Source organism: Lonchura striata, chromosome 28 (genome assembly GCF_050655825.1).
Source record: "Lonchura striata isolate lonStrDom1 chromosome 28, ASM5065582v1, whole genome shotgun sequence".
NCBI lineage: Eukaryota > Metazoa > Chordata > Aves > Passeriformes > Estrildidae > Lonchura > Lonchura striata.
The window spans coordinates 4353802-4381708 of record NC_140730.1 but is presented as its reverse complement, the minus strand read 5'-3'; the positions used below and the strand labels follow the sequence as shown (position 1 = coordinate 4381708).

General features: G+C 59.5%; 2 protein-coding genes across 3 annotated transcripts; both read left to right on the top strand.

The window, feature by feature from the left end:
* Positions 1-329: 329 nt before the first annotated feature.
* BSG (basigin (Ok blood group)) lies at positions 330-14110 on the top strand. 2 transcript variants are annotated; one of them, XM_021540123.3, is made up of 9 exons: positions 330-421; positions 4212-4559; positions 6018-6174; positions 7340-7428; positions 7876-8000; positions 8578-8851; positions 12026-12050; positions 12367-12434; positions 13325-14110. In XM_021540123.3, the coding sequence occupies exons 1-8, from the start codon at positions 340-342 to the stop codon at positions 12422-12424; spliced, it is 1158 nt and encodes a 385-aa protein (XP_021395798.1). In that variant the 5' UTR covers positions 330-339; the 3' UTR covers positions 12425-12434; positions 13325-14110. The 2 variants fall into 2 exon arrangements, with proteins under 2 accessions (XP_021395798.1, XP_021395797.1); XM_021540122.3 differs by lacking the exon at positions 4212-4559.
* Positions 14111-16345: 2235 nt separating this feature from the next.
* HCN2 (hyperpolarization activated cyclic nucleotide gated potassium and sodium channel 2) lies at positions 16346-27757 on the top strand. Its single transcript, XM_031507145.3, has 8 exons — positions 16346-16832; positions 22156-22579; positions 23276-23437; positions 24109-24327; positions 24460-24606; positions 25199-25439; positions 25616-25780; positions 25914-27757. Exons 1-8 carry the CDS (start codon positions 16384-16386, stop codon positions 26864-26866), a joined length of 2760 nt encoding a protein of 919 aa, XP_031363005.2. The 5' UTR covers positions 16346-16383; the 3' UTR covers positions 26867-27757.
* Positions 27758-27907: the final 150 nt, after the last annotated feature.

Sequence of the window (27907 nt, the reverse complement as noted above, 5' to 3'; positions counted from 1 at the left end):
ACCCGCCCGGGGCCGCGGCTGCCACCGGGGCCGCCCCCGGGACCCTCGGCCCCGCCCACAACGCGCGTCCCCATTGGCTGCCGCGGCCGGTGGGCGTGTCCGGGCGGGACCGGCCCGAACCGGCTCTGCCCGCGGGGCCGGCAGAGAGGAGAAGGCTCTCGGTGTGATCTTCTCTCTGATTGGCCGCGCCGGGCCGAGTGGGCGGGGTCAGAGGGGCGCAGCGCCGCGCGATTGGCTGAGCGGAGGGGCGAGGGGGCGGTGCCCGGGCTGGCCCCGCCTCCCCCCGGTGCCCCGGTCGCGGTTATAGCGCGCGCGCGGCGCGGCGGGGCGCGTGCGGAGATGGCGGCGGGCGCGGCGGGAACGCGCGCGGCCCTGGCGCTGCTCGTCGTGTGCTCGATGGCCGCCGGCGCCGCGGGGACAAGTACGGACCGGGCCGGGGTGGCTCCGGCCTGGGGGGGGCTCCTTTCGGGCGGCCCGGGTTGGCGGGAGGTTGGCGAGGGCCCACGGGGGAGCTCCGGTGGGGGTTGGACGGAGGGGTGTCCAGCGGAGGCTCCGAGGGGTCTTGGCGGGATCCCAGCCCCGCGGGTGGGCTCCCGACCGGGTCCGGGAGCGGCGGGCGTGGGGGGAGGAGCGGCGGCGCGGGCGCCTGCGGCGGGGCACGTCCGCGGCGGGCGGGGCCGGGGGAACGGAGGCGCCCCGGGGTTATCGGGGAATGGCCGGGCCGGGCTGAGCTCGGCACAGCCGCCGGGTACTCCCGCAGCTCGGGCGGAGGATGCCCCGCCGCACCGCGTGCCCGTTGGTCTCTTTAACCGGAGCGGCGTCGGGGTCCGCCGGTGCTTTCCGCCGGGCTGGGTTGTTTTCTCCTTAGGAAAACCGAGGAGTTTATTCCCCGCAGCCGCTTCTCCGGTTTCCGCGGCTCAGGAGCAGCAACGGGTCGCCGGGCTTTAAACGCTAAAGATGTTCCGGATAATCCCGGGGCGGAGCGGGTCCGGTGCGGGGCGGCGGCTCCGCAGCCCCCGGTGGGCGCGGAAGGCTCTTCCCGCCGGGATGAGCGGCTCTGCCCGCGCTGGGGCTCCACGGTTCCGCTTTGGGAGGAGGGAGCTCACGGCAAACCCGGCCGAGTTCTCCCCGCCGCCTCTGGACCAGCCCCGGTGCTCGAGGTTTGGTCGCCAGTGGCGAGCAGCTGCTCCTGGCTGTTGTTTTGAGTATTTAAAAACAATTTGTAGCCTATTTGCACTTAATTCAGCATAGTACAGCCGAACCTTAAAGAGTGGGAGGATCCTGGCAAACCGAAGCGTGTGCTCCAATAGTTTTTTTTTCCTACAGAACTGCATTTTAATTCTGCAGGGCAGAGCCGCCTTCTAAACCTCACATATATCACCTGGAGCTGGCCAAGTTTGCCATCCCGCTCCCTCTGTGGATCTGAGGCTTTCCTGCCAGCTCCCTCCTGCCTAGAGACTGGCACCGCTGGGATGTGGAAAAAGCAATTCTCATCCTGGGTTTGAAAAGGCCTGGGAGGAAGAGCTGGCCCAGCAGTTGTGTAATGCCCACGTCCTGCCTGGCCATGCCTGGGCTTGGTGTGGAGCCCTGCTGGTGCCCGGAGGGAGCAGAGGGGGGGATGGAAAGTTGGGGTTTGGCCTCTCAGCAGTGTTGGGGTTTGGCTTTATGGAGCAGGCTGGGCAGCAGCTCGCCCCATGGAGCGTGGGTCAATGTGTGCCTGGACTCTGTGCCCTCGCGGGGAGGGACCCTGACTTTGACCTGGCTGTGCAAAGCTTAAGGGCAGCTTTTATAGCTATTTTAAATGGCAAAAAGTGTTAGCTCCTCAATTACCCCTTCCCAAACCGAGAAACAAAGGTCAGGCCAGGCAGGAACATGGACCCAGTGGGGCTCAGCACGTCCCACTGCTGTTGACACCCCGAGGACTCCTCCCTCTGCGGGGGGAGAGGTTGTTTATAGTTTGAAGGTGACTGGAGAATGTTATCTGCTCTCTCTGCCTGTCCTGCTGGCTCAGATACCACGCTGTGCCCGGGGAAGCATCCGGGCTCAGCTCTGTGAGGAGCGCCTGGGCTTCGGGAGCTGAGCTCCACTTGCAGCCTGTCACCCTCTGGAAAATGGCAGCAGCCCTGATCGATGCCAGTGGGTTGGTGCTGGCCGTGCTCCTGTGCCTTGGGCTCCACAGGCACTTTCCCCAGCCTAGAGAACCCAAGGTTGGGATTTCCTGCTCTCAGCTTTTTGGTGGGGACAGGGAGGACATTAATCCCATGGGAATGCAAGTGGTACTCGCTGCTGCTGCTTGCTGGAGCCTTTTAAACCTGTTTGAACTGCACCAGGTACCCTCTAACTCGCAGCAAATAACCTTGCACAGCTTATTTTGTCAGCACAGTAATCACCTTGTGGCTGTAAAACCCTTGATCTTTACCAGCTCCCGCTTTAATTCGGGCTGCACTTGGAGCAGACGGGCTCCTACAAGTGCTCTGGGCTTGGCAGGGTTGGGAGTGTTTGATCACAGGCCTGTGCTGTGGAAAAAAAACCCTTCTGGCATGCAGGTCAGTGGCTCTAGGAGTGGAACCCAGCTGATAGCCCCATCCCATGTCTCTGGGTACCCCTGAACCTCCTGCTCGGTTAAAATTAGTGTCTGCCTTCTCCTAAGAGTGCTTTGTCACCCCCCCCATGGGGGGTCCTTTCTCTTTCAGCCATGCTTATTCTTCAAGAAGACTTCCAAAAAAGTCTTTAGGAGGAAAAACTAGTTTTTCCTTTGAAAAATGTGGAATTAATTTCTTTAGGAGCCAAGCTTAGCTTACAGGCTAACTTGTGTCTTTCTTGAGTTTGAGCAAACTTGGGTTTGTGGCAGTGATTTGTTCCTATTCTCACAAAAAGCAGCCTTAGGATTTTTTGTTAAAACATCTTCAGGCTTTCAAACCCCCCCCAGAAAACTTCTCCAAAGCCCACTTTCTCTGTGCCTGTACATCACAGCGCATCCATGGAAAGCTGTTGATAATCACAAAGTGCTTTTAACTGAGCAAATTAATTCCTGGAAGGTTCTTGGGGTGCGAGCTGCCTGTTAGTACAGGAAGGATGTGTCTCAAGCTCAGCTCCTTCTGCAACCTGGCTGGGGCTGAGTCACGTAGTGACCTCCACTTGTGCCTGATGGTTTTTCCAAAGTGGAGCTGCTGAGCCTCCCTTCCTGCCTGCCCTGGGAAGGGCTCCTGGGGCTGTGGCCACTGCCCTGGAGCCCGAGGGCGTTTGGCAGCTCCGCTGCAGGGACCAACCTTTGGACTGGCTGATTCCAGACTGATCCCTCCGGCCTCTGGCTGCAAGGGCAGAGTGAAAAATACCCAAATTCCAGCCTGCAGCTGCTGCCTGTGCCTCTGGTCTGTTGGCTGCCAGTTCAGCTCTGCAGGCTGGTCTTGCCCGAGGTGAAAACTCAAGATTTCGCTGTTTGTATGACAACAAATCTACAAGTTTCCTCACCTGGCTCGTGACATCTTGCGGTCTGCAAGACTTTCCTCCTCCAGAAAAAAAAAGTTCTTGCCTTGGGGTTGTGCTCAGGGGTTCCTGCTGGGCAGCTTGTGGGGCTGAGGGATGGAGCAAGGCTGTGGGCAGGCCAGGGGCTGCTACGTGTGGCTGTGCCACGGTGCAGCGAGGGGGGGCCTGGGCCCCGGCCAGCTCTGAATTACAGTCAGGCAGCCCGGGGCTGTGCAGCGAGGGGGAACAGACACGTTCTTCCTGGGGACAGGGGCTCAGTGAAGCCGTTTTCCCCTTGCAGTTGTCCAAATCAAACTGGCTGTGAGGGGGCTCGCTCGGGGTCCCGCTGCCTCGCTGTCCCCAGCCTTCCACGGTGATGGCACCTGTGCAGCACCTTGCCAGAGCGCAGGCTGGGGAATGTGGGGGCTGGATAAAACACAGATGTAGTGTTTTCATCGTGCTCAGGGGCCTTGGGCTGTGCCTTGGAGCAGAAGGGGCATCCAGTTTGGATAGTGGCACACGCTGAGCGCTGGTTTTGCAGCGGAGCCGCAGGAGATGCAAAATGCAAGCGAGCAGCCCTGTCTGAGCCATGCAGAGTTCAGGGCGTGGAGGGGAGGGAGGGAAGAGCACGCTGATGTGGAGACAGCCTGCAGCCTCTTCTCAGTCACCGAGGGTTATTTTTGCTTGTGGAAGGTGAATTCTTGCTTTGCACTAACACTTTGCACTAATACCTCTCCAACTCATAGCTGGTTTTATAAAGTCACCGCTGTCTCAAAAGAGACTGATGCAGGACAGCGTGGAGTTGTACTGCGAGGCGATTGGCAATCCCATCCCCGAGATCCAGTGGTGGTTTGAGGGCAACGACCCCAATGAGACCTATGCTCAGCTCTGGGATGGCGCACGGCAGGACCGTGTCAAAATCAACGCCACCTACAACCTGCACTCCACCAGCACCATCTCCATCGCCAACCTCACGGGCGACGACTCGGGCATGTATGAGTGCCGGGCCAGCAACGACCCCGACCGCAACCACTTGTCGAAGAGCCCCAAAGTCAAGTGGATCCGTTCCCAGGCGAACGTTTTTGTCATCGAACGTGAGTGGCCGCACCGAGGCCTTGGCACTTGCTCGGACACCGGTGTCTCGAGTCTCCTGCCATGCTCACCCCTGCACCCGTGTCCTGTGGCTCCCGAAAGCTCCCCTCACCTTCCCACCCCAGCTGTAGAACTGAGAGACTCCCACCCTCTGTCAATCTCCCCACCACCTGTGACTTGACCCGGAATGGCCCTGCTCAAAAAGGGTTGTGGCTTCCCAATCAATTCGCCCTCCGGCAATCCCGCGCCTTTTCCGGAGCCAAAGAACCTGGAATCTGCTGCTTATTCCCGAGTGCCTCCGAGCCCTGGTGCTGCAGAATTGAGCCTCGATTCTGTGGTCGACTTTGCCCTAACCACCACTGACCAGCAGCCCTTCCCTGCGGCTCGTACAGCTCCCGCTCCTTCCAGCAGCCTTGCTTTGAGCTCGCTTCTGTGCTGGTGAAGCCAGACCGTTGGGAAAACAAATCTTGCTTTGAGGTCTGAGGTGCAACCATTTTTGAAATGGCCGTGTCTGTGTGACACCCGAGTGTTGGTGTTGTTGCTTGTCCCGTGGACGTGGCCGGGTTCCCTCTCGCAGAGCGGGTGGGCGAACGCCGGAGCACCCGGGCTGCTGCCAGGGATCGGAACCTGGGAGGGGGATTAAAGTCCTGCTGAGGTCTCTCCATGAATGGTGGAGTTAGGAGAGATGCCTGTTCAACAGAACTCCCAGCAGAACCCTTCTTCCAGTGGAATTTGGATAGGAGGAAATGCAGAATGCCTGTCGGTCCTGGCAGGAGCTGGGATGGAGGTGGGGTGGAAGGGTAGGGACCGTAGTGGCACTGGGGCTGTGCAGTGGTGCTGCTGCTGGCACTGCCTTCTCTGGACAGCCTCCTACAAGTAGAAATGCCTGAGTCATCTTAGGTTGCATAATTTACTGCTGCCTGGCACATGGAGGCCCAGGACCTCTCAGAGTCACGGCTCTGTTCTCCCTGGAGTTGTTTTAACTAAACCCACGTGTTCTTGTCTGCTGCCCCTCACCACGAAGGGTCCTGCCTGCCCTCTGAGCTACCTGGAGGTGTGTGAAGTTGCTCAGGTGCTGGCAGGTGTTGACACACGAGCTCTGTGGCTGCTCCCAGCAGTGCAGAGCCGTGCTCTGCCCTTCAGAGTGACCTTTTCCATTGCTTATTGAGCACTGGGGCTGCACCCGTGCTGGGGACAGCGGGGATTCGAGCCATGCAGGGGATCCTGCTCGTGGGGGGAGCAGCTGCAGGGCCAGCGTGGCCATCCCAGCTCCACTCAGACCTGGTGGCCTGGCACTGGGGACTATGGTGCTGGCCAGCTCTGCTAGGGAGCTGTGTGAAGGTAAGTGGAAGCTGGGAATAGAGACAAGGAGCTGCGGGGTTTGCGTTGCAGGTTCTTGGGCACCACGTCAGCTCTGCCATACCCCGGGTTGACTTCAATCCGATTCTTTATGAATGCAGGTCCAGAAATTGCTGCTGGTTACTTTGAGGATGCTGGCAAGGTGTTCCTGAGCTGTAACATATCTGGATCACACCCCACCATCACGGGCCACAAGTGGATTCACAAAGAGAAGATCCTGGATGAGGACAGCAGCCCGGATGCTTCTACCAGCTACACGTGAGTGTTAGGGCAAGGTCAGAACCTGAGAGGGGCAGGGTTTTTCCCAGAAAGCAGCTGGTGCTTGCTGACCACTGGAACCAGGGCTGAGTTCTTGCAGCTCTGCTGATGGGGTGGAGTTGAACAGAGTTTTGTTTGGTAAGGCCCAACACTTTCCTTTATGGGGAGGAGGGCATCGAAAAAGGAGGAGAAAGGGGCGGTTTTGTGCCACAAATATCCTCTTAGAGAGAGATTTCCTGATTTTAAGCAGGTGTTCAGCTGGACTCTGGTTATTCAGTGTTCCAGAGCTGTTCCCCCAGGAGCTGCCTGCTCCTGGTGCGTGGAGCAAGAGGCTCCAGTGCATGTTGGTTCTCTCTCCTTGGGGCTTGGTGTCCCTTCCCAGAGTCCCAGAAGGAGCTGCAGAGCTGTGGTCCGTGCTGGGTGCAGGAATACCAGCCTTACTGTGGCAGTGAGTGAGCTTTCCTTTCTGATTGCAGTCAGGCCTGGCTGGCAGTGACCCAGCAGCTGTGCAGGCATCATGTCCCTTTGTATGGCAGTGCCGACGTGCCTGTCTCCCCATAGCAACAGGGAGCTGAACAAGGATTAAAGTATTTATAACCCAGCCTCCCTCGCGTGACCTCAATTCCTCAGCTGAGTGGTTTTTGGAAGTGGGAAGCGCCGTGCAGGGCAGAACTAACAAACAGCCCCTTGTCCCAGTGCAGCCATGGGACAAAGTGTGGGCCCCTTCCCTCGAGTGGGTATTACTGAGCAGCAGAATGGGATGTTTGTTGCAGGGCTGCATAATCCACTAAATCTCATTGCAGCAGCTTTACAGGAAGGAGAGTGGGAGAGTTTTTCCTCTGTGAGGGATCAATCCAGAGCAGCCTGGCCTGGGTGAGCTTTGCCACTGCTTTGCCCTGTGTTTCACTGAGCTGGAACAGCGATCACTGACTTGACAGAGTCAAGTGCACATGAAACCCTCTTGTGCCACCCTCAGTGTGTGAGGAGAGAGTGGAGGCTTGGGTTGCTGTAGGCACACAGTGCAGCATAAATATCCTGCTGGAATGGGGAAATTTGTTGTGGAAAAGGCTGCTGGTGCTTGTGGGTCTGTGATTCCTTGAGTCTGGAGGTCAGAATCTCTGGATAAGTTGTGCTGGATGCTTACCTGAATCCTGTTTTTTGGTAGGATTGAGGGGAAGAGGGAGGACCACTCTGGCATCTACGAGTGCGTCTTCGAAGCAAACCCACAGATGAAAGGAGAAGTGAATATTTCTGGTAATTTAATCTCTTTGCTCCTGGGGCCTGAGGAGGGGCGTGGGGAAGCTGTGATCCTCTCAACACTTTGCTGGGGTGTCTTTTCAGCTGGTTGAAAAGCTGCTCCCAGCCCTTATCTGGCTGCTCTCTCAGAGGCAGCGCCGTTATCAGCGTGTGCAGGGTCAGCCCTGAAGTCTGGCATTAAACCAGCCTTGTGTGGGCATATTCCCACAGGAGTAAGGGAGAGAGGGATAATACCTGCTGGACAAATCTGTTTGAGCCTTTCCTGAAGCAGCTTGATGCACTTCTCTCTTTGAAAATGCCAAACTAGTGAGCGGAACAACCCGACTGAGGTTTTTGGGGTAGCTGATTCTGGTGAGGTGGGCTGCAGGAGGCACAAGTCTGTGATTTCTATAGTGAGATGTCCAAATCTGTTTTGGTTTTTTTTTTTTTTTTCCTCTTGCCTAGTTCCCCCCCAGGTGACAGCATACAAGAAGTCTGAGCATGGGAACGAGGGGGACACGGGTGTGCTGACCTGCAAGAATCCCTCTTTCCCTGCTGTCACCACTTGGTCCTGGCACAAAAGTGGTCAGGTAAGTGCTGTGGTTTGCTCCTTCTCCCCTGCTGCCCTTGTGCCAGCAGAATTGTTCCAAAGCTCAGAGCTCCCCAGCATTGGGATTTCTGTGGTGGTCAGTCTGCACTTCCCTGAGGTAGCAATGTGCCCCCTGTTGATGGAGTGACTAAATTATTCTTTGCTTAAAAAGGCAAAAAGCCCAGGAAATTCTCTCCCAATTTGGTACAAAGACACCTCAGAGAACCTTGTTGGACTTCACCTCAGACCTGGGGCTGTCTGATTGGGCAGAGGCCAAGAGGTCTCACCTGGGTAATTCACTAGAAAAGGAAGAGAACAAAAGGAATAATCACTTTTGGGGGTGTTTTAGCAGGAGCAAAAACCTCTTGCCCCTAGCTCAGTTTTTCTCTGTAAGACCTTTGTTACTTTGCCTTTTATTAAACCTTTTTCTGTTTCCACCTCTACCTCAAAAGCCATCCTGCTAATTTTTAAGCCATTTGGGCTTAGCTGAGATATCTCAAGTAATTAAAAAAAAAGCTGTAAAAGCTCAAAGAGAAACCCATCACCCTGAGATCCCTCTCCTTCCTCCTTCCCTGCAGCGCCTGGACAACGCCTCTGGGCGTTACATCATCAAATCCAGCGGCAACAAGACGGAGCTGCGCATCCTGAAGCTGGATATCGAGCAGGACACGGGGGATTATTTCTGCAACGCCACCAACTCCTTGGGCAGCGGCGATGCCACCGTCAGCCTGCGCGTCCGCAGCCGCCTGGCAGCGCTCTGGCCCTTCCTGGGCATCGTGGCAGAAGTCCTGGTCCTCGTCACCATCATCTTCATCTACGAGAAGAGGAGGAAGCCAGACGAGGTTCCTGATGGTAAGAGGCCAGCTGGGTTTGAATCTGTGCAGGAAGATGGTGTGCAGGGTGCAGGCAGGATGGGTATTGTAAATGCAGGAGAACCCAACGGGAAGAAATGCTGATGTCCAACTCAATTCAGAAGGCTGAATGATTTTTTTATTATAACTATGCTAAAATACATTAATATACTACACAAAAGGAGGTTACTAAAACTACACACTACTTTCTCTGACTCTAACTCTCACACAACTCATGACCCTCTCTGAGAGTGCAGCCCCAGGTGGGTTGGATTGGCCACCAGGCTCAAACAAGTCCTACTAGAATCCAATCAAGCAATCACCCCAGGTAAACAATTCTCTAATCACATTCTACATGGGAAAAACAAGGAGTAGAAACAGAAATTGTTTTCTCTTTCTTTCTTCTAAGTTCTTCTATGAAAAAATCCTGAGAGAGGAAAGAATGGGCCTGCCACATCTCCTGGTCATGACACAGCACTCTATTGTAAATGCAGGTGAACCCAATGGGAAGAAATGCTGATGTCTGACTCAATTCAGAAGGCTGAATGATTTCTTTATTACAATTATGCTAAAATACATCAATATACTATATAAAAGGAGGATACTAAAACTCCATACTACTTTCTCTGACTCTAACACAACTCGTGACCCTCTCTGAGAGTCCAGCCCCAGGTGGGTTGGATTGGCCATCAGGCTCAAACAATCCTCACCAGAATCCAACCAAGCACTCACCCCAGGTAAACAATTCTCCAAACACATTCCACATAGGAAAAACAAGGAGCAGAAATAGAAATTGTTTTCTCTTTTCATTTCTCTCTGTGCACCTCTATGAAAAGTCCTGAGAGGGAGAGAAATGTGCTTGCCACAGATGGGCTTGTAGGGGGTTCTGAGGTCCCTCTCTCTGAGGAGGGGTGGTTTGAGGGCACTTGAGGAGCCAGTCTGTCCCATGCCACCTCAGCCATGGGCCTGCCTGTAATTGCACTGTTTCTGGCAGATCTGGAGCAGGAGAGAATTCTGTGCAGGTCAGCCTGACCCTTTGTCTCACCAGTTCCTCTGCTTCCCTCGAGTGTCTGCAGGGCTGGGTCTGCTTTGGCAGCTCCCCCTCTGGACGAAGTGGTTTGTAAAGAAGTGCTAGAGCTGCTGCAGAACTGGGAGGGACTGTCAGTGGCTCTGAGAGACCAGCCTTGTGTTCAGTTCAGGATGTTTTGGGTCATCAGATCCACACATCCTGCATCTCAAAGACCCAGTGCTATCTTTTAATCTGTTCTGGAAGCACCAGCTCCTCCCTTTCCTTATCGGTGAGGATCTGCATTGTGTCAGCTCCTTTATCTGATGCTGTTAACAATGCAGTGGGAATGCTCTGCATCCTTCCTGCCTGGCCCCCTGCGAGGCTGCTCTGGAGAGGTGCAGCAGAGGGGCTGAAGGTCACATCCCTCCCCTGACTGCAGGGCTTGGAATTCCACTGGAGGCAACTTCACAAGCAGGTGTTTTAACGCTGTCTTAAAGATGTTGTAGCTGCATCTCCCAGCAAAAACACTGTGTGATGTGGTTTGGTGGCGTCAGTCCAGGTCTGTGGGGTGCTGACCTGTCAGAGCTGTAGCAGGTGCTTTGATAGACAGCTGAATGTGCTGAAATGTCCTGATGGGAACTCAAGTTCCCAGGTGCTCGTGGATGAGGATACAGCATCAAACCCCTTTGGTAAACACACGTGGCTTTACACTTCCCTGGTGTGAAGTGGTTCTTTCTGCCCCAGAGTCTCTGTAGCATTGTCCCTCCTGAAGGGTGGCAGTGAGGTCTGTCTGAACCAGTTCCCCCCAGTACTTCTGTGAACTGGACCCTCCTGTCACCTGGGATGGTGTCGGGATCTATTGATGATCCCAAGATTGTAGAAAGTCTCTGTCTTTCTGCCCTGCTGCCAAAGCAGAAGCCATAATTGGTCTGTGCTGGTTTCCAGGTTGTTTATTCTGTTTATCTCTTACATGTTCTGCTGCCCTGCCCAGCTCTGTCCTGCAGGGCAGCGTGTGGGGCTCTGCCCTCAGTGGGGTGTTACAAACATTAAATACCAGAAACTCCCTGGGCTGCATTTACAATAACGTGCCAGTATCTGTCACCTACGTTGGACAGTGTGTCCCCAGCCTGAACCAACAGAAAAATGCCAACACCACAGTGAAACATGGAGGGCATGAAGAAGGAGAAAAAGGACAAGGCACACCCAATTTCCTCCATTTTGCCCCCTTTGGACCCCTAATCTAGAATCCTAAAATTTTACTTTTGCACCTGTGCCACACTTAATTATTACTGATATCAAACACTCAGAGCTGGTAATTCATCCTGTAGGATTGAAAACTCTTTTCCATGGCCAGAGATCACAGCCAGTGTCTGTGGGGGCTCTGTCCAGGGGGGTTCCTGACCCCTGCCAGGGTCCCAGACCTGCCAGGGCAGCCAGAGGGAAGCCCTGGGTTCCCACAGGATGGGGTGGGGACAGTCTTGGGGTGATATCCTTGCTGGTGTTACCTATCCACTCTTCCTTTCTCTGCTGCTGGTGCCACCTCACGTGGTAAGTAAAGGTAGTTCCAGCCGTGTGCCTGCCTCCTCTCACCAGCCATGAGCACGTCCTGGTGCCCAGGGCAGCCCCAGTGCCCGGAGCACAGCACTCGGGGGGAGCCAGGGCTGGAGAAGAGGTGATGGGGAGCAAAGGACACAACTGGGAGCCTCCTGTTGGGAAGTGGAAGATCTCAGGGGGCTGGTGAAAGGCTGCAGGGCTCGGCATGTGTTGGCAGAGGTGTTTTTCCTTAGCTGTGCTGCTCAGAACGTGGTGTGCAGTGTTTGTTTTGGTATCACAACGTGTGGGGAGGGAGAAGGGCTTCCTGCTGCTGCTGCTGCTTAAAGCCTCATTCCTGAAACATCCTGTTTGGCTTCCCCTTCACCTGCTGGGAGTGTGCTGGGATCTGGGAGCCATCCCAGTCCTGGTGCCGTGGGGGTGAGCACAGGAGATGGATCAGGGCAGCAGATCTCACCAGAGGAGCTCTACCCTGCCCAGTTTTAAGGGGTGGAGGAATGGCTGCCTGGAATGCAGTTTCCACTGCTTTAAGGGGAGGCAGAGGTCACTTTGTATGTCCTATTCCCTGACTATTTATATTTTGTTTCCTTTTTCTGTGCTGTCCTGAATGTGAAGATGATGATGGAGGCTCTGCACCACTGTGAGTATCTTGCCTGTTCCTATTTAGCCAGATTTGTACTGGTAGATCTCATCCAGCCAGGGAATCTGCTCCAAAGAAAAAAGCTTTATGCAAAAACAAAAACTTGTCTGGTGTGGGATAATACTCAGTGAGGGGGAAATGTCCCCCCGTTTGGTGTCCCCATCTGTAAATCACACAAACCTGAGGTGGCACTGGTGTCTGACCCTGCTCTGGGATCTGATTTCCACCCTCTGCTTGCACCTCACAGGAGTGGGTGAGGGGTGCTGCTGGGGGAATTTCTGCTCTCCCTTTCCTCACACCCCTTCTTCCTTCCCAGGAAGAGCAATGCCACAAACCACAAGGACAAGAACGTCCGCCAGAGGAACGCCAACTGAGCAGGGCCAGGTGAGTGCTGGGGCAGGAGCTGCAGCTGCTGAGGCCCAGCTCTGCCAGCCCAGTGCAGCCATGCTGTGTGAGAACCCCAGCCTTGCTCTGGGGTCTCGGTGCTGGAAAAGTCTCTCCTCCAACCTGTGCTCCCAAAGAAAAACTCTGCAGTCTCTGTTGTTCGGTCTCAAGGCAGTTTATTGGGACTTATCTAAAAGATTTTCTCCTCAGGCTGCTGTGGTTTGCTCACAGCTCAGGCAGAGGCACACACACACCCTGACATCCTCTCTGACCCCGACTGCTTCTTCTCTCCCACCCAGGGCTGCTGCTGTTTTTTATATGGTACATTACATATTACATGGTTTCAGTTTTCCCCCAATGCCCATTACCTATATTAAATGGTGTTTTTCTATATTTTACATGGTCCATTACTTATTACATATTTATGGTTTTTTCCCAATACCTACCACCTATGTTACAAGGTGCTTTTCTACTCTAAACCAAGCCATCACCAAGAACATGGAGGCGAGGAAGAAGAAGGAGGAAGAACAGGATCAGCCCACTTTCCTCCATCTTAAAACTTCTGACCCCCAAAGTAAAAACCCCCCTGTACAGGTGTTAAAACCCCCCTGTACAATACTAAAAAATTTTCCCCTCTGTTTTGTAACTACTTTTACTATCCCATCTAACCCTTTGTGACTGCTTGTTCCACCTTCAAAGTTGGTAACTCATTCCATGGCTCAAACCCAAAATCACAGCTGTTTCCAGCTGCCTGCCAGGGTCTCAAATGCTTCTGACCAAGGCCTGGAACCTCTAAAAGTGTCTGAGAGACATTTTGAACATTTTGAGTTCCAACAGTACTGTTGCAGCAGAGTTTATCTAACTGGCTTTTCTTCTTTCTCTCCTGCCAGGTGATGTGTAGATGAAGAACTCATCTGGACAATTTTATTTTCTTTTAATTTTTTTGGTAAAATAGCACCATGGAATACTCTAGTGCGCCCTTGCGATTCAGTTACTTCACTTTCTAAGGAAACTTAAGTTGTAGAATATAAAATACAGTACTTTTTTTTTTTTTTTTTTTTTTTTAAAAAGAGTCGTGGGAGGGTTTTTTTCTACCTGTAAATGTAAATCCTTTGTTCCTGGTAGTCTAGGTCTCTGACTGTCTCTGTCCTAGGTTATTTCATGTTGGTACAGGGTGGGGAGGGGGGTGGGAATGCAGCTGTGTCCCACCTGCTTGTGGGGGTGAGGGAGGAGCTGCTTTGGTGGCTGTTGGGAGGTGACCTGGTCTGAGCAGAGGGTTCAGGAAGGTTCTGTGTCTGTCCCAGTGCGTCACCAGGAGCAAGGCTGCACTTTTCCCTGGCCAGGGCTCGTTCCTGGCACGTCCCTGTTGGGCAGACTCCCAGTCGACTCCTGCCGAGCTGCTCTTGGTTACTCCTCAGCCAGGAGCTGGATGCTGGATAAATGATTGCTGTAACTTATTCCATGGGCTGTTCGTGTCTCTGCAGTGGGGAGGGGCAGGGTGAGCCGGGGCTGGGGGTGGTTTTAAGGTTTACCAGCTTTGTGCTTGTGCTTGAGCCATCGCGGCGTGTGCGTGGCAGACAGGTGCTCAGGGGAGTCTAACACCTTTTATTGCTGGTTAGAGCTGTTCCATCTGTTAACACTTCACAAATAAAGATGATTCCTCTCTCTTTTTTCCACCTCTGGACTCTGGTCTCTTCCCTTTGGGCCGCCTGACCCTCTGGCTGCAGAGCACGATGCTGTGTCTGGGTTTGGTGCCAGCTCTGGCTGCCCTCTAATTGCTGAGGAGATGCAGCTCGATGGGTGTAAAAGCCTTTGTGGAGGGAGGGAGAGGAGGGAGGAGTGTTCCCAGCTCTGCAGAGCCTGGAGGAGCCTGGGGCACACGTATGGGACAGTCTCCCCTTGCCCTGCTCCACAGTTCCTCAGTCGTGTGGCTGTGGGGCTAAGGACCAGCCCCAGCCTCGAGGAGCCCTCCCAGGCCCTGCTAGTTGTGTGTCTCACACTTTTCTAAGCAGATTTTCTAGATTTGTTCGGGTTTTTTTCCCTGCCCTTTATGGTTGGTGAGAACAAAGGTGTGAGACCTTTGTGCACAGAGTCCTGGGGCCAGGACTGGGTCTGGTGGGGAGTCTCTTCTCTGCTGGTAGCCCTGAGCTCAGGGGGCTTCTGCAGCATTCCTGCCCCTGGAGTGAGGCAGCGGAGCCCATGATGGGCTGAAGAGAAGCTGCCCTGTGCTCGCAGCTGGCCTAAGGTGCTTCGTTCTGGGCACATGCCTGAACCACGGCCTTGCTCTGTAGCCAGATGCTCGCCCCTACCTGGGATGTGACAAAGGGAGAGCACAGCTGTGGTGGCCACCCTGTGCCCAGAGGTGGTGGCAGCGCTGGCAGCCTGGTGCTGTGGTGGCAGGGTCCCTCCTGCCAGTGCCTGTGCCTTGCTGTGCCACCAGAGCGAGGGCAGCGTGGCTCTGTGCCTGTCAATGGGTTATGCAAGGCTTTCACAGCCCCAGCCTCGTGCCATCCTGGTGAGATGTCAATGCATGGTTTCATTTCCTTTATGAGAATTTTGGGTCCTGTCTGAGCCCGCTCTGGGCTGCAGCACAAAGCACCGCTTGTGCCTTTTGTTTGGCTGGGCAGGGACAGGGGGACAACAGCCCCGGGAGCTGGGCAGGGGATGGAGCTGGGGATGGAGCTGGCATCGTGGCACCCTGGGCTGCGTTGCGTTGTCCTGGTGAGCTGTGGCACAGCCCTGCCATGGCCCAGGGGCTGCCACACCGAACCTGGGGCAGGGATGGCACAAGCAGGCCCTGGTGTGGTGTCCCATCGTGTTCCAGAGAGAGAGAGAGAGCGGGTGGTGCTCTGAGCTGCACAGTGACCCTGCTCAGCTTCCCGGTGCCTCGGGGTGAGCCCTGAGCTGCTCCCTCACCTCTTGGCTCTGGCATCCCCAGCCGCCTTCAGGTTAGGTTGAATCAATGTCTGCATGGGCTGGGGACAGCCAGGGAATGGTTTGGAGAAATGGGCTGCTCCTGGGGGCAGCTAGGGGTGGTGGTGCTCTGCCCCAGGAATGGTTTGGAGAAATGGGATGCTCCTGGGGGCAACCGTGCTGAACCCGGGCTGTAAAGCCGCAGAACGAGGCCGCTGTGGTCCGCAGCGCGATTTTGGGGTGTCTCCTGCCCTGAGGCTCAGCGTAGGGCCCGCGGCTGTCGGTGCCCGGCCCGGGCACGGCGCCGGCTCCGCCGTGGCCGCGGGACGCGCTCGGGCTGCGGTTCTGTCCCGCAGGCACCAGGCGGTGCCACCGCCGCGTCCCACGCCGCCCCGGGACACGGCGGGTCTCGCCCGGGGCCGCGGGCTCCGGCCCCGTGCCCGGCTGCTCGGGGCTGCTCGGTGCGAACCGGGGATCCCCGGCACCCCGCAGCCCGGGGGAGCCGCGGCCGGACGAGCCGTTCCCGCAGCACAGCGCAGCAGATGCCGGTCCCGATGTCCTTCCAGAGCGCCATTCCCCTTGGCGGGTGTCCGGTATCCAGCTTCGCGTGCCGGTGATGTCCTGGGGCGCCGGTCCGGGGTCTCCATCCCCGGGTACCCCTCGGGGGGTTCCTCCCGCCGCCGGCTGGGTTCAGCGCTGGAGCGGTGGGAGGGCAGAGATGGGCTCCATCCCCGGCCCGCTGGCAAGCAGCGCTCCCTCCGCGGCGGGGCGGCTGGGCTGGCGGCAGCGGAGCCCCGCGGGGAGAGCGGCCGGCCCCGCGCGGCACCGGCGGGGCGGAAGGTGGACGTCCCGTCGCCGTGGCCGGTCCCGGTAGCCGGTCCCACCGGGGAGGGCGGTGCCGGCGGGGGGAGCTGCGGAGCCGCCCGGCCCCCGGCCCAGCCCCGCCGCCCGCCCCCGGCCCGCCCCGGCCCGCCCCCGCCGCGGCGGCGGGCGCCACTCGGCCGCCGGTGGCCTCGGCGGCGGCAGCGGCGGCAGGATGCGGGCGGGCCGCGGCGCGGCGGGCGGGGAGGCAGCGGCCGAGGAGGAGGCGGCCGATGGGGCCAAGCGCGGCGGAGCGGCGGGGCCGGGGCGGGCGCGGGGCCGCGGCGGGAAGGGGTCCCCGAACGGCGAGTGCCGCCGCGGGGATCCGCCGCGCAGCCCCGGCCCGGAGCCGCCCCGCGAGCCCAAGGTCTCCTTCTCCTGCGGCGGCGGCGGCGCGTCCCCCGGCGGGGCCAAGGCGGCCGAGGAGGGGGCGAGCGAGGATGCGGCCGAGGAGGTCCGCGGGAGCCAGGCCAGCTTCATGCAGCGGCAGTTCGGGGCGATGCTCCAGCCCGGCGTCAACAAGTTCTCGCTGCGGATGTTCGGCTCGCAGAAGGCGGTGGAGCGGGAGCAGGAGCGCGTCAAGTCGGCGGGGGCCTGGATCATCCACCCCTACAGCGACTTCAGGTGCGGGGGTAGCCGCGGGGCCGCGCCGGGAGCGGGGCTGCCGGTGCGGCCGGGCCGAGGGCACCTTGAGCCGCCGCCGGGCGCGGGAGGGGACGAGCCGAGCATCCCCTTCCCGAGCATCCCCTTCCCGAGCATCCCCTTCCCGAGCATCCCTTTCCCGAGCATCCCCGTCCCGAGCATCCCCTTCCCCAGCGCGGCAGGCGCCGCTGCTCCGGGGATGCCGGCAGCCCTCGCCGTGCCTGAGCAAGGGCATCCATCCCCTCGTCCCCTTGTCCTTCCCGGGGCCTCGGCAGGTTCGGCCTGGCTCGGCCCTCCTGAGCCCCACCGGGCCTTGGCTCTGTCCCCGGAGCTCCCTGGGGTTCCGTGTCCCCCTCCCTGGGCAGGGCTGGGGCTGGGCAGGGGGACGTGCTTTTAACGCCTGGCAGAGCGTTGTGAAGGCTCCCCCCTCCCCCAAGGAGGCCTGATTCTGTCCCTGGGGTTCAGCCGGCTGGAGGGGGATTCTTCTGCCTCCTGAGAGCACTCGAGTCCCCAGGATCTGTGTGTCTGCCAGGCAAGGAATGACAAACCCGGGAGAAAGGCTCTACAGCTCCATCTCCTTCCCATCCCTGAGCCCTGGCGAGCTCCAGAGCGGCAAATGCTTCCCGAGTCGTGTGGAAGCTACAGGGAGGGATGGCTGCGCTGTCTGGGCAGGCAGCATGGCATCCTGCGGGCATGGGGAGGCCGAGACCCTGCTGGCGTTGCTGCTGAGTTGGACCCTGGTCCAGAGACCTCAAAGGGGCTGGAGGAGCCTTTGGCCAGGGGCTGGAGGGGCTGAGAGGCTCAGCCCCAGGTGGTTGTGCTGCTGCGCTGGTGAGAGGTTTGGGGTGGCTCGAGGGAGGGTGTGCTGGGTGCCTGCGTGGGGGATCCCCCGAGGCAGATCTCAGGGTCTGTTCACTGCTGACACTGATGGGGCCCCGTGGGTTGGGGTTCCCTGAGGCAGGTGGAGGTGGCCATGGGCTCAGGGCAAGGAGCAGCACCTTCACCTCCTGCTTCCACCCTCGTGTGCTGCCCCTGGGCTGCTCTGGCTTCCTCCAGAGGAGCAGCTGGAGGCCTTTGGCCACCCCTCAGGGCCAACTTCCTGCACAGGGGTTTGAGCCCTTCCACCCTGGGAACCTGCCATGGGAACCCAGTGGAGCCCCCTCCTCATCTCGCTGGCTGGGCACTGGGTTCTGCTGCAGATTTGGGGTGAGAAGTGGTCACTGCCTGGCCACGGCCAGCCCTGTGGCAGAGGCACCTCCGCTGTCCCTGCCGTGACAGAGCAGAGGTGGCAGTGCCAGGTGGATCCCGGGGGCTGCTGAACATCAGGACTTCGCCCTTCCTCACTCCCTGTGCTCTTCCTCACCCTCAGCAGCTGTGGGATGTTGGGGGAGGCTGGGAGTGAGGTGACCCCCATGCCTGCACCGGGGCAGAGCCTGCCCTGCTCCTCTGAGCTGGCAGAGCTGTGGCACTGGTGGCAGAGCCCACAGTGCTGCCAAGAGCGGGGATCTCCCTCCGGTGAGCCTGCAGCGGCCTTGAGGCCTCAGAGGATTCCCCAGAGTGCAGCAGCATCACTCCCTGGACTGGTGCTTGCAGCAGCCAGGTGGGTGCTGGAGTGACCTTGGGGAGTCACCCTGGCTGTCCTGCCCTGCACGGGCTTCATCCTCCTGGAACCGCTATGGAGACTCGAAACCCATTGGGGCAGAGTGGCTGCCTGTGTTTTGATGCTGGAAGTGGCGTAGGAGAGTTCCCTGCCCAGTGGGGAGGAGCTGCAGGCAGAGCCATGGCATCCTCCAGCTCCCCAGCCGTGCACAGGAACAGGATCGGCCCACGCCAGGCTGGGCTGAGGAACCCGCTCTGCTTGTGCCCGCTGGGGACACGAGTGCATCCCTCCCATCTTGTCCTGCCTTCAAGGAATCAAAAAAGCATTTATCCAGCAATGATGGAGCGTGACCTGGTCTTGTTTGCCCTGCAAAACCCATTTCCCGTCTTAAGAGAAATCATTCCCCATCTGCATCTGTGACATCATTTCATCATCGGTGTCATTTGGCAATCCTGGCTCCTCATGGCCATGGTGCTGCCATCGTTCACACTTAATTCAGGGCAGATTTGCTCCAGGAACCAAAGTTGCTATTTACATAAATATTGAATGATGAGGAAGCAATCAGGGCGGCTGGTGAGATCCTGAGCTGCAAATCTGATCAAAGAGACCTTGTAAGTGTGTGCTGGAGCAGGGCCACCTCCTTTTAGGTGCTGGGCAGTGATTGTCACTGACTTTGTCACTTCTGGTCTCTGGAGGAGCAGCCAAGCCAGCGCCAGCTCCTTCATTGCTTCTTTTGGGGTTTCTGCACCAGCCCTGGGGTGTTGTTTTGGGAGCTGCAGGAGCTGCAGTGGTGGTTTGGAGGTGGTGGCAGTGCCCATCACCCCGTGAGCACTAAGGGCTGCTCAGGGGTTACTCCAGCCTTCCACAAGGCTGGGCTGGCACTGGGGTTGGAGCTGAGCAGGAGGTTCTCACTGATGATGATTTTCTGTTGCAAGAGCTGTTCCTGCGTGTGAATCAGGGGCAAAGATGCATCCAGAGGACATATCCTGGTAGTGTTGCTTGGCTGGAGCCTTCCTCACCCACATTGAAATGCTTCCAGGGTCTCTCCCTCTGCCTGGATGGTGCCACCACAGGGGCTCCTGAGCAGAGGGATGAGGCTCACCAGCTGCTCTTGCTGCTGGTGTGTGTGACAGCTCTGGTGCTGGTGTTCCCATTCCCTGTGGTGAGATTTTGGGAGCTGGGCCCCTCCCTCTGCAGCGTCAGCTGCTGAAAGCCACCTCAAGGGACGGACAGGCTGTGACCGACCTGGGGGATGGCAAAGGTTTGGGTCCTTGAGCAGTTTGCAAAGCTTTTATACCCCCTTCCCCCTGGCTTTTCCAGGGGAGAGGCCAGCAGTCATTCATAACAACTGGTTGTGCTGGGATCTGTGCCTTGGCCACCACTGCTCATCAGCTTGGCCAAACTTCTGCCATTGGCTCCACAACCCCCTTCTCACAGCAACCTCATTTTTAGAATGGGAGTATTTAGTGCGAGTTTGCAAAGTGCTGATCCTTCCTCAATCTTGCACCAATCCCACACTGATCATTCACCCATCCCGTGCTGCCCCTGCCCCCTGGCAGCCTGGTTTGCATCAGAGCCAAAGGGCTCAGACCTCAGAGGCAGCGGGGAGTCTAAAGGAGCTCTGGGTGTGTGTCCCACGGCATCAGCACAGACAGGAGAGGTTGGATCATCCCTGGCAATCCCTGGAGCTCTGAGTGCTGCCAGTGGAGTTAAGCAGGGACCACCCTGGCACGCATGCCCCCCTCCAGGCTTGGACCCTACTCTCATCTTGCCCAGGACCTCCGAGCAGCACCGCTGTGCCAGGCCGTGGGCGGGTGATGGAGCAGGGAGGTGGCAGCTGCCTCTCGCAGGGGCTTTGGGCATCTCCTGTCATCATCGCTGTCGTACAATTGGGTCAGAAGCGAGGGAGGGGTGTCGAGGATCCTGATTAATTTGTTTTCAGATATTTTTAGTAGCCTGGATTGGATCTTTTTTCTATGCACATGAACCTTCCAAGGAAGAAAGCATTGGCATGGCACGCTGGTCCCCGGGGCGATCGCACAGGGTCAGCTCTGTGCAGGGGGGGATCAGGAGCAGTTTATCTTTCTCTGCAGGCCGAATTCTGCCCTGGCTCAGCCAGATTGCAGAGGGATTGGAGCCAGAGGGGAGTTTTGCCCAGCTGGCGTGGTTATTTAATCTTTGTTCTTCGCAGCTCTGCGTGGCTAATGCCCCTGTGGGACCCACTCAGCACAGCAGGGTCAGTCTGGGAGGGAGCTGCCAGGGGGTTTAGGGGCAGATCCAGCCCCACAGCAGCTCTGCTGATTTCAGCATCCCTGGGAGGTCGAGCTGTGCGTGGGAGCCCAGGGGTCCAGCTGGGATTCTTTGGTGCCAGCAGCCAGAGCTCGGCGTAGGGGTGCAGGGGGGGCCCAGCTCCTCTGGCGAGGGTACCCTGGGGACCGCCCTGGTGTGAAGTCATGGTTTTGCAGCAGTGACATCACTCCCGGTTGCCACGGCAATGTCTCACATGAGGAAGGTGTCATTGGAGAAAGGTCAGGAGCTGGGATGCTCGGCTCCTTCTGGCCCTGCGCTAATCTGCGCAGTGGGGGTGGAGACCTGGCCCATCGCCCCTTCCCGTGTGCGTGGGGGTCTCCTCCTCGTCCCCTCACCCCCTCATCCCCCAGGGCACAGCGTGGCCACGGCACCCCCCGCTCATCATCCTGCAGCTGCCAGGGTGGGCTGAGCAGGGTGCGTGGGCGCGGGTCCTGCGTGTCCGTGCACGGGGCACAGGGGAGAATCCCCCCACCCCTGCCCCACGCCGGGCAAGGCAGGGCGAGGTGGCCTCCGCCTCATCCCGCCGTGACAGAGCCGCTGTGACCTTGCAGATGCTCGGAAAGGTCATGGGTGGCCCGGGAGAGGGGACGAGGAGAGAGGGGAGAAGGATGGGGTGAGGCAGGACGGGCGGAGGAGCCGCGCAGCCCGCAGCGCCCGCGCGTCCGGCCAGCTGCAGCCAGCTGCAGCCGTACGTGCTCCGCTGCACCGGGGCTGCACCGGGGCTGCACCGGGGCTGCACCGGGGCTGCACCGGGGCTGCACCGGGGCTGCACCGGGGCCGCCGCGGCTCCTTCCGCCGCCCCCGCGCGGCGGGACCCACGGGCACACCCCACCCGGGCACATCCCACCCGGGCACACCCCACCCGGGCTCAACCCACCCGGGCACACCCCACCCGGGCACCCCCCGAAACGCGACCCGGGCTGAGGTGGCCCTGGCTGTCCCTGGGGACTGTCCCCTGTCCTTGGGTGCTCTCCGGGAGCGCAGAAAGAGGAGGGTGCCCTCAGGGCTCTACTGACTCCACCCGGTTGTCTGGGGGTCCCCAGCCCACGGGACGCCCCCGGGCAGCTCAGCTGGAGCATATCCCCCTCTGGTGCTTGGTGCCATCATTCTCCCCTTCCCCAGGACCTGCTGCCACGGCCCAAATCAGACCGGCAGAAGCCCTCAGTGCCATCCTCTGCCTCAATCAGGGGCTCTGCTGGCTGCACGATCACCCTGGGGGCAGATTGGAGAGCGGGGGGGCAGGATGTGGGGAGAGGAGGGGGTTCCTGTGGCTGAGGTGGCATTAGAGTGACAGTAGCCCAGTCCCTTAGGACAGGGCATGGTGGCTGTGTCCCCTTGGCATGGAGGGGACTCTGGGGCACTGGTGACATCCTCCAACATCTTCTCGCTCCCCAGATTTTACTGGGACTTCACGATGCTGCTCTTCATGGTCGGCAACCTGATCATCATTCCCGTGGGCATCACCTTCTTCAAGGAGGAGACCACGGCCCCCTGGATCGTGTTCAATGTGGTCTCTGACACCTTCTTCCTGATGGACCTGGTGCTGAACTTCCGCACAGGGATTGTCATTGAGGACAACACAGAAATCATCCTGGACCCCGAGAAGATCAAGAAGAAGTACCTCAAGACCTGGTTTGTGGTGGACTTTGTCTCCTCCATCCCTGTGGACTACGTTTTCCTCATTGTGGAGAAGGGCATAGACTCGGAGGTCTATAAGACAGCCCGCGCCCTCCGCATCGTCCGCTTCACCAAGATCCTCAGCCTGCTGCGGCTGCTCCGCCTCTCCCGCCTCATCCGCTACATCCACCAGTGGGAGGAGGTGAGGACCTGCTCTGGGAGCCTCTGGCAGCAGCTGGATGGCTGGAGAGAGTGGGAGCTGGAGTGCAGTGGTTCCCTGACAAACTGGCAGGGTGCAGGGGACCTGTGGGGCAGTGTGTGGGGCCGGTGGGTGACTGTGACCCACCCTGGAGGGTTTGGGGCATCCCTGAGCTGTGATATAACACCCACCATGGGTGCCAGCATGGCTGGCACACCGTCCCCTGCTCTGCCAGCAGTAGGACCCTGTCCCCCTGCTCAGCTCAGCGCCTCCTGCCTCTCTCCCCTCTGGCTCCCTACCCCACCAGGAGCTCAGGGAGCACTGGGGAGGACAGCAGGACCCCCAGCCCTGTGGGGCCCTCAGCTTTGAGGGCCCACCCTGCTCTGGGACATGCTCAGCTTTGCTGGCATGGCTCTGGCCCATGCCCTGGGAGCTGCCCTGCTCCCTCCTCAGTGCCCAGAGTATCTGTGTCTCCCTGATCCTCGTCAAGGCTCGCTGCCATTAGCGCTTCCCGGGCGGCAGCGTGGCAGCACCCGCCGGCTATAAATAGGCAGGTGGAGCACAGCCACCTCGAGGCCAGAGCCAGGCCAGCCACGGGAGCCTCTTCCAGCTGAGGCCATGAAGGTCGGTGCCCTGAGCCAGGCTGGGCAGTGGGGGACGGTCCCCACGCTCACCTCCTGCCATGCCACCCACCCACAGATCTTCCACATGACCTACGACCTGGCCAGCGCGGTGATGAGGATCATCAACCTCATCGGGATGATGCTGCTGCTCTGCCACTGGGATGGCTGCCTCCAGTTCCTGGTGCCCATGCTGCAGGATTTCCCCCAGAACTGCTGGGTCTCCATCAACGGGATGGTGGTGAGTTCCCTCTGCCCCACATCCTGCTCCTGAGGCTCCCACTCATCCCCACATCGTCCATCCTCCATCCTCCAGCCCCAGGAGGTGCCATCTCCCTGGGCCAGGGCTGTGGTGCCCCATGGTGCACGGAGCACCCGGCCCTGGTGTCACCCTGGTGAGGTCTCACAGGACCTGGAGCAGTGCATTGATCAGGGTGGGAGGAAAATGCTGACATGGGGCTCTTGGCCCCATCCCCTGCCGCCTTTTCCTGCTCATTAGCCACAAAGCTGCTATTAATAAATAATGGCTCCTGTTTCTAATTGCTCCCTCTCAGCCCTGCAGCCTCCTGCAAATGGCCCTTTCCCCCTGACTGTCTCATCCTGTTTCATCAAATTTCCATCTCTGCTCTGTTCCGCCTGGCTTCCTCCTCTTCCTCCCCTGCCTGTCTCAACCGTTTCCTTCCCTGCCTACTTCGCCGGGGGAGTTTGAAAAGTTTGAAAAGTTTGCTTTTCAACAAATTCCTATTGCTGGGAGTGAGCTGGGACTGTGGCCAGGCGTGAACCAGGGCGCTGGGCCCTCGAGCAATGTCACACACACACTCACACACACACACACACACACACACACACACACACACACACACACACACACACACACACGTGCATGGCTGAGCTGTGTTCCTGTCACTGCAGAACGACTCCTGGAGTGAGCTGTACTCCTTCGCCCTCTTCAAGTCCATGAGCCACATGCTCTGCATCGGCTACGGGAAGCAGGCGCCCGAGAGCATGACGGACATCTGGCTGACCATGCTGAGCATGATCGTGGGGGCCACCTGCTACGCCATGTTCATCGGCCACGCCACCGCCCTCATCCAGTCGCTGGACTCCTCCCGGCGCCAGTACCAGGAGAAGGTAGGGCCACAGCTTTGTCCCCTCCTGGAGCTGCGTGGGGTGAGGGTTCCTGGTTAGGAGCAGGAGGGGGGTGATGCAGTGGGAGTGGGGATGTGGGTGGAGGGTCCCAGCTGACAGCAGCTCTCCCCACAGTACAAGCAGGTGGAGCAGTACATGTCCTTCCACAAGCTGCCCGCTGACTTCCGCCAGAAGATCCACGACTACTACGAGCATCGCTACCAGGGCAAGATGTTTGATGAGGACAGCATCCTGGGGGAGCTCAACGAGCCCCTGCGTGAGGTGAGGGCTGGAGAGCTGGGAGGAGGATGGGGATTACCTCACCTTGCCAAGGGAAGGGATCCCTTCCTTCTTGCTGTGGGTCCCACCAGCTCCTGCCATGCACATGCTTGGGGTCAAACACCTCTCCGTGTGGGAGTGTGCCCATGCACAATTGACGTTCCCCCCCTCGCAGAGCCCCCTAAATGATCAGGCTAGCCCAGAGGTCTGAGGCTGTGAGGGGAGGAATATCAGGAGATGGCAAAGATTTCCAAAAGAGGTTCTTACCCCAGATATGTTGGTTCAGCTCTCTTTATTCTGTGATGTCCATGTGGAGAGCAGGGCAGAAGAGAACGAACAGGAAATGTCAGGGGTCTGTACAGACTTTGGACAGGGTGGGCTTCCCTGGCTCTCCGCCCACCCTGTTGGGGCAGGAAGGAGGGTCCAGGGTTATCTGATCAGAGCCACAGGGTCGCGGGGAAGGGGAAATAGAGAGCCCATGAGCTCACTGTAACACACAATCTGCATGCCAGGGTGTCCATGAGACTGTCTGGGGTGGGGAGGTGTCCCTGGGGGAGCGTGTCCCAGCTTCCTGGGCTCATCCACATCCCCACAGGAAATCGTGAACTTCAACTGCCGCAAGCTGGTGGCCTCGATGCCGCTGTTTGCCAACGCCGACCCCAACTTCGTCACGGCCATGCTCACCAAGCTGAAGTTCGAGGTGTTCCAGCCGGGTGACTACATCATCCGAGAGGGCACCATCGGCAAGAAGATGTACTTCATCCAGCACGGTGTGGTCAGCATCCTCACCAAGGGCAACAAGGAGATGAAACTCTCCGACGGCTCCTACTTTGGGGGTGAGCACTGGCAGGACTGAGCCTGGGTGCCCTTGCAGGATCTGTGAGAATCACTGGGACACCTCTGCTGTCCCAGGGCACCCACTGCATGGTGGTTCTCACACCCTGCTCCTGGCCTGCCCTGTTTTGTCCTCGATGGCGGAGTTCTGACCTTGGCCCTGGCGTTTTTCCCCCAGAGATCTGCTTGCTGACCCGTGGCCGGCGCACGGCCAGTGTCCGTGCAGATACCTACTGCCGCCTCTACTCACTCTCAGTGGACAACTTCAACGAGGTGCTGGAGGAGTACCCCATGATGAGACGGGCCTTTGAGACTGTGGCCATCGACCGTCTCGACCGCATCGGTAGGACACAGAGGGACCTGGGGGGGAGAGGGGGTGTCTTGGCAAAAGGGGCAGCTGTGGTTCCCCATGGGAACCCAGCATAGCACCAGTACAGGGTCTCACGGTGTTTCCTCTCCCGGCCGTCTCCCTGTAGGAAAGAAGAACTCGATCCTGCTCCACAAAGTGCAGCACGACCTCAACTCAGGTGTCTTCAACAACCAGGAGAACGAGATCATCCAGGAGATCGTCAAGTACGACCGGGAGATGGTGCAGCAGGCGGAGCTGCAGCAGCACACGGCCATGTACAGCCCCGTCCAGCCCCAGGTCACCTCCGCCATCGCCACCCTCCAGCAAGCCGTCGCCATGAGCTTCTGCCCGCAGATGGCGAGCCCGCTGGTGGGCTCCATGGCGCTGGGCTCGCCCCGCATGATGCGCCGCTTGCAGTACGCCCAGGCCGTGCCCAGCCCCTTCGCCGTGTCCCCCGTCCTGCTGCAGCAGAGCCCCCCGCCGCAGCCGCAGCCCCCCGTGCCCCACGCCAACCCCTCGCCCTCGCAGGACCCGGCGCAGCCCGCGGCCCTGCCTGCCTCCACCAGCGCCTTCGCCGCGGCCGCGGCCAGCCCGCCGTGCCAAAGCCCGCTGGCCGGCCGGACGTTCGCCTACGGAGGTGCCCCCGGGCCGCTGGGCTCGCAGCTGTCCCTCAGCCAGCAGCCAGCGCCCGGCTCGCCCCAGCGCCTGGCCGCCCACAAGAGCACACAGGCGCTGCACACCAGCAGCCTCAGCCAGGATTCGCGGCCCCTCTCGGCCTCGCAGCCCTCGCTGCCCCACGGGCTGGCGGCCGGCAGCACCCAGAGCCCCCCGGCCTCCGCCCGCGAGTCCAGCACCTCCATCGGAGGGGGCCCGGCCGCCGCCTCGCCGGGCCCGGGCCCTCCGGCCGGGCTGCGGGCCCCGGCGCCCTCGCGGGGGGCTCCGGCCCACCCGGCGCCCACGGGCCCGGGGCTGACACCGCCGCCCGCCCTGCCGCAGGACTCGGCGGCGGCCCGCAAGGATTCGGCGTCCAGCACGCCCGACACGGACCCGGCCAAGTCCAGGCTGTCTTCCAACTTGTGACCTCCGCGCCGGGCACGGGGCCAGGCGTGCCGGAGGACGGCGGCAGGGAGCCCCCTCCTCACCCCGCCGGCTGCCGCCCCCCGCTCCCCGGTCCCTCCTGCCACCCGCTGCAGCGCGGGGCGGCTGCCCAGGGTGGGCCTGGGGCTGCTGTGCCCTCTCCCCACCGCGGGGTCACTGGGCCGAGCCCCCGGGCGTGTCGTCTCCGACCAAAGTCTGACCCTGTCGCCCACTCCCCGCGGCGAAGCCCCGCTGCCCCCCCGGCCTCCCCGGCTGCCCATAGAAGCCACAGCTGCATTCTCGCCATGACCAACTCTGTTGATGATATCTATGACCTGAACACATCCCTGTGTGTGTGACCCGCAGGACACCTCCCTGGGGCTGCCGGCGCAGCCCCGGCGCCGCGCGTGCCCCCGCGCCCCTCTCACAGACCCAAGGCGAGGGGTGATGGTCCGGGACTGGAGGTAAGTTGGGAAGGGTCTGAGGGAAGGTCGCCCTGAGGCTTGTAAGCACCCACAAACACGCTGTCCCCCACTCCGGGGCTGGGGGTGAGCACGGCCCCGTGTCCCCGGAGGCAGCACTAGGACGGAGGCAGGCGCCGGAGCCCGAGCCCTGGGGCTGGGGCAGGCACCTGCGGAGCAGAGCGGGTGCCTGTGCGTGTGCTGTGTGTGCGTGCGTGGGTGTGTGTGCAGGTGTGTGTGTGTGTGTGTGCGCACGTGTGCCTCGCTGCCTCGCACTCTGGAGCCTTCCACATTGAATGTACCGCGAGCGCGGGGCCCGTGCCAGCCCCGGCACCCTGCGGCCGAGCGGCCGGAGGGACAGGGCCCCACTCCAAGCGTCCACTTTCCCATCCAGCCCATCCTGTGCAATAAACGTCAGCAGCTGACAGAGCTACGCACGACTCCGGCTCCGCTTCTTCGCCACCATCCCTCCCTGCCGCGCCTCCTGCTCCTCATGCCCGTGTCGGGAGCTGGAACACTGGGCACAGCCCCAGCTCAGGCTGGGGGATGCAGCTCTGTCCTTTGAAGAACTGCCTCCCTTGCC

What these genes read in the sequence shown, in the direction of transcription:
- BSG (XM_021540123.3), top strand. Translation starts at nt 340, where the DNA reads ATGGCGGCGGGCGCGGCGGGAACGCGCGCGGCCCTGGCGCTGCTCGTC. An exon ending in GAACGTTTTTGTCATCGAAC is followed by an intron (nt 4,560 to 6,017) that starts GTGAGTGGCCGC and finishes TTATGAATGCAG; the next exon opens with GTCCAGAAATTGCTGCTGGT. An exon ending in GCCAGACGAGGTTCCTGATG is followed by an intron (nt 8,852 to 12,025) that starts GTAAGAGGCCAG and finishes CTGAATGTGAAG; the next exon opens with ATGATGATGGAGGCTCTGCA.
- HCN2 (XM_031507145.3), top strand. Translation starts at nt 16,384, where the DNA reads ATGCGGGCGGGCCGCGGCGCGGCGGGCGGGGAGGCAGCGGCCGAGGAG. An exon ending in ACATCCACCAGTGGGAGGAG is followed by an intron (nt 22,580 to 23,275) that starts GTGAGGACCTGC and finishes ACCCACCCACAG; the next exon opens with ATCTTCCACATGACCTACGA. An exon ending in CGACCGTCTCGACCGCATCG is followed by an intron (nt 25,781 to 25,913) that starts GTAGGACACAGA and finishes GTCTCCCTGTAG; the next exon opens with GAAAGAAGAACTCGATCCTG.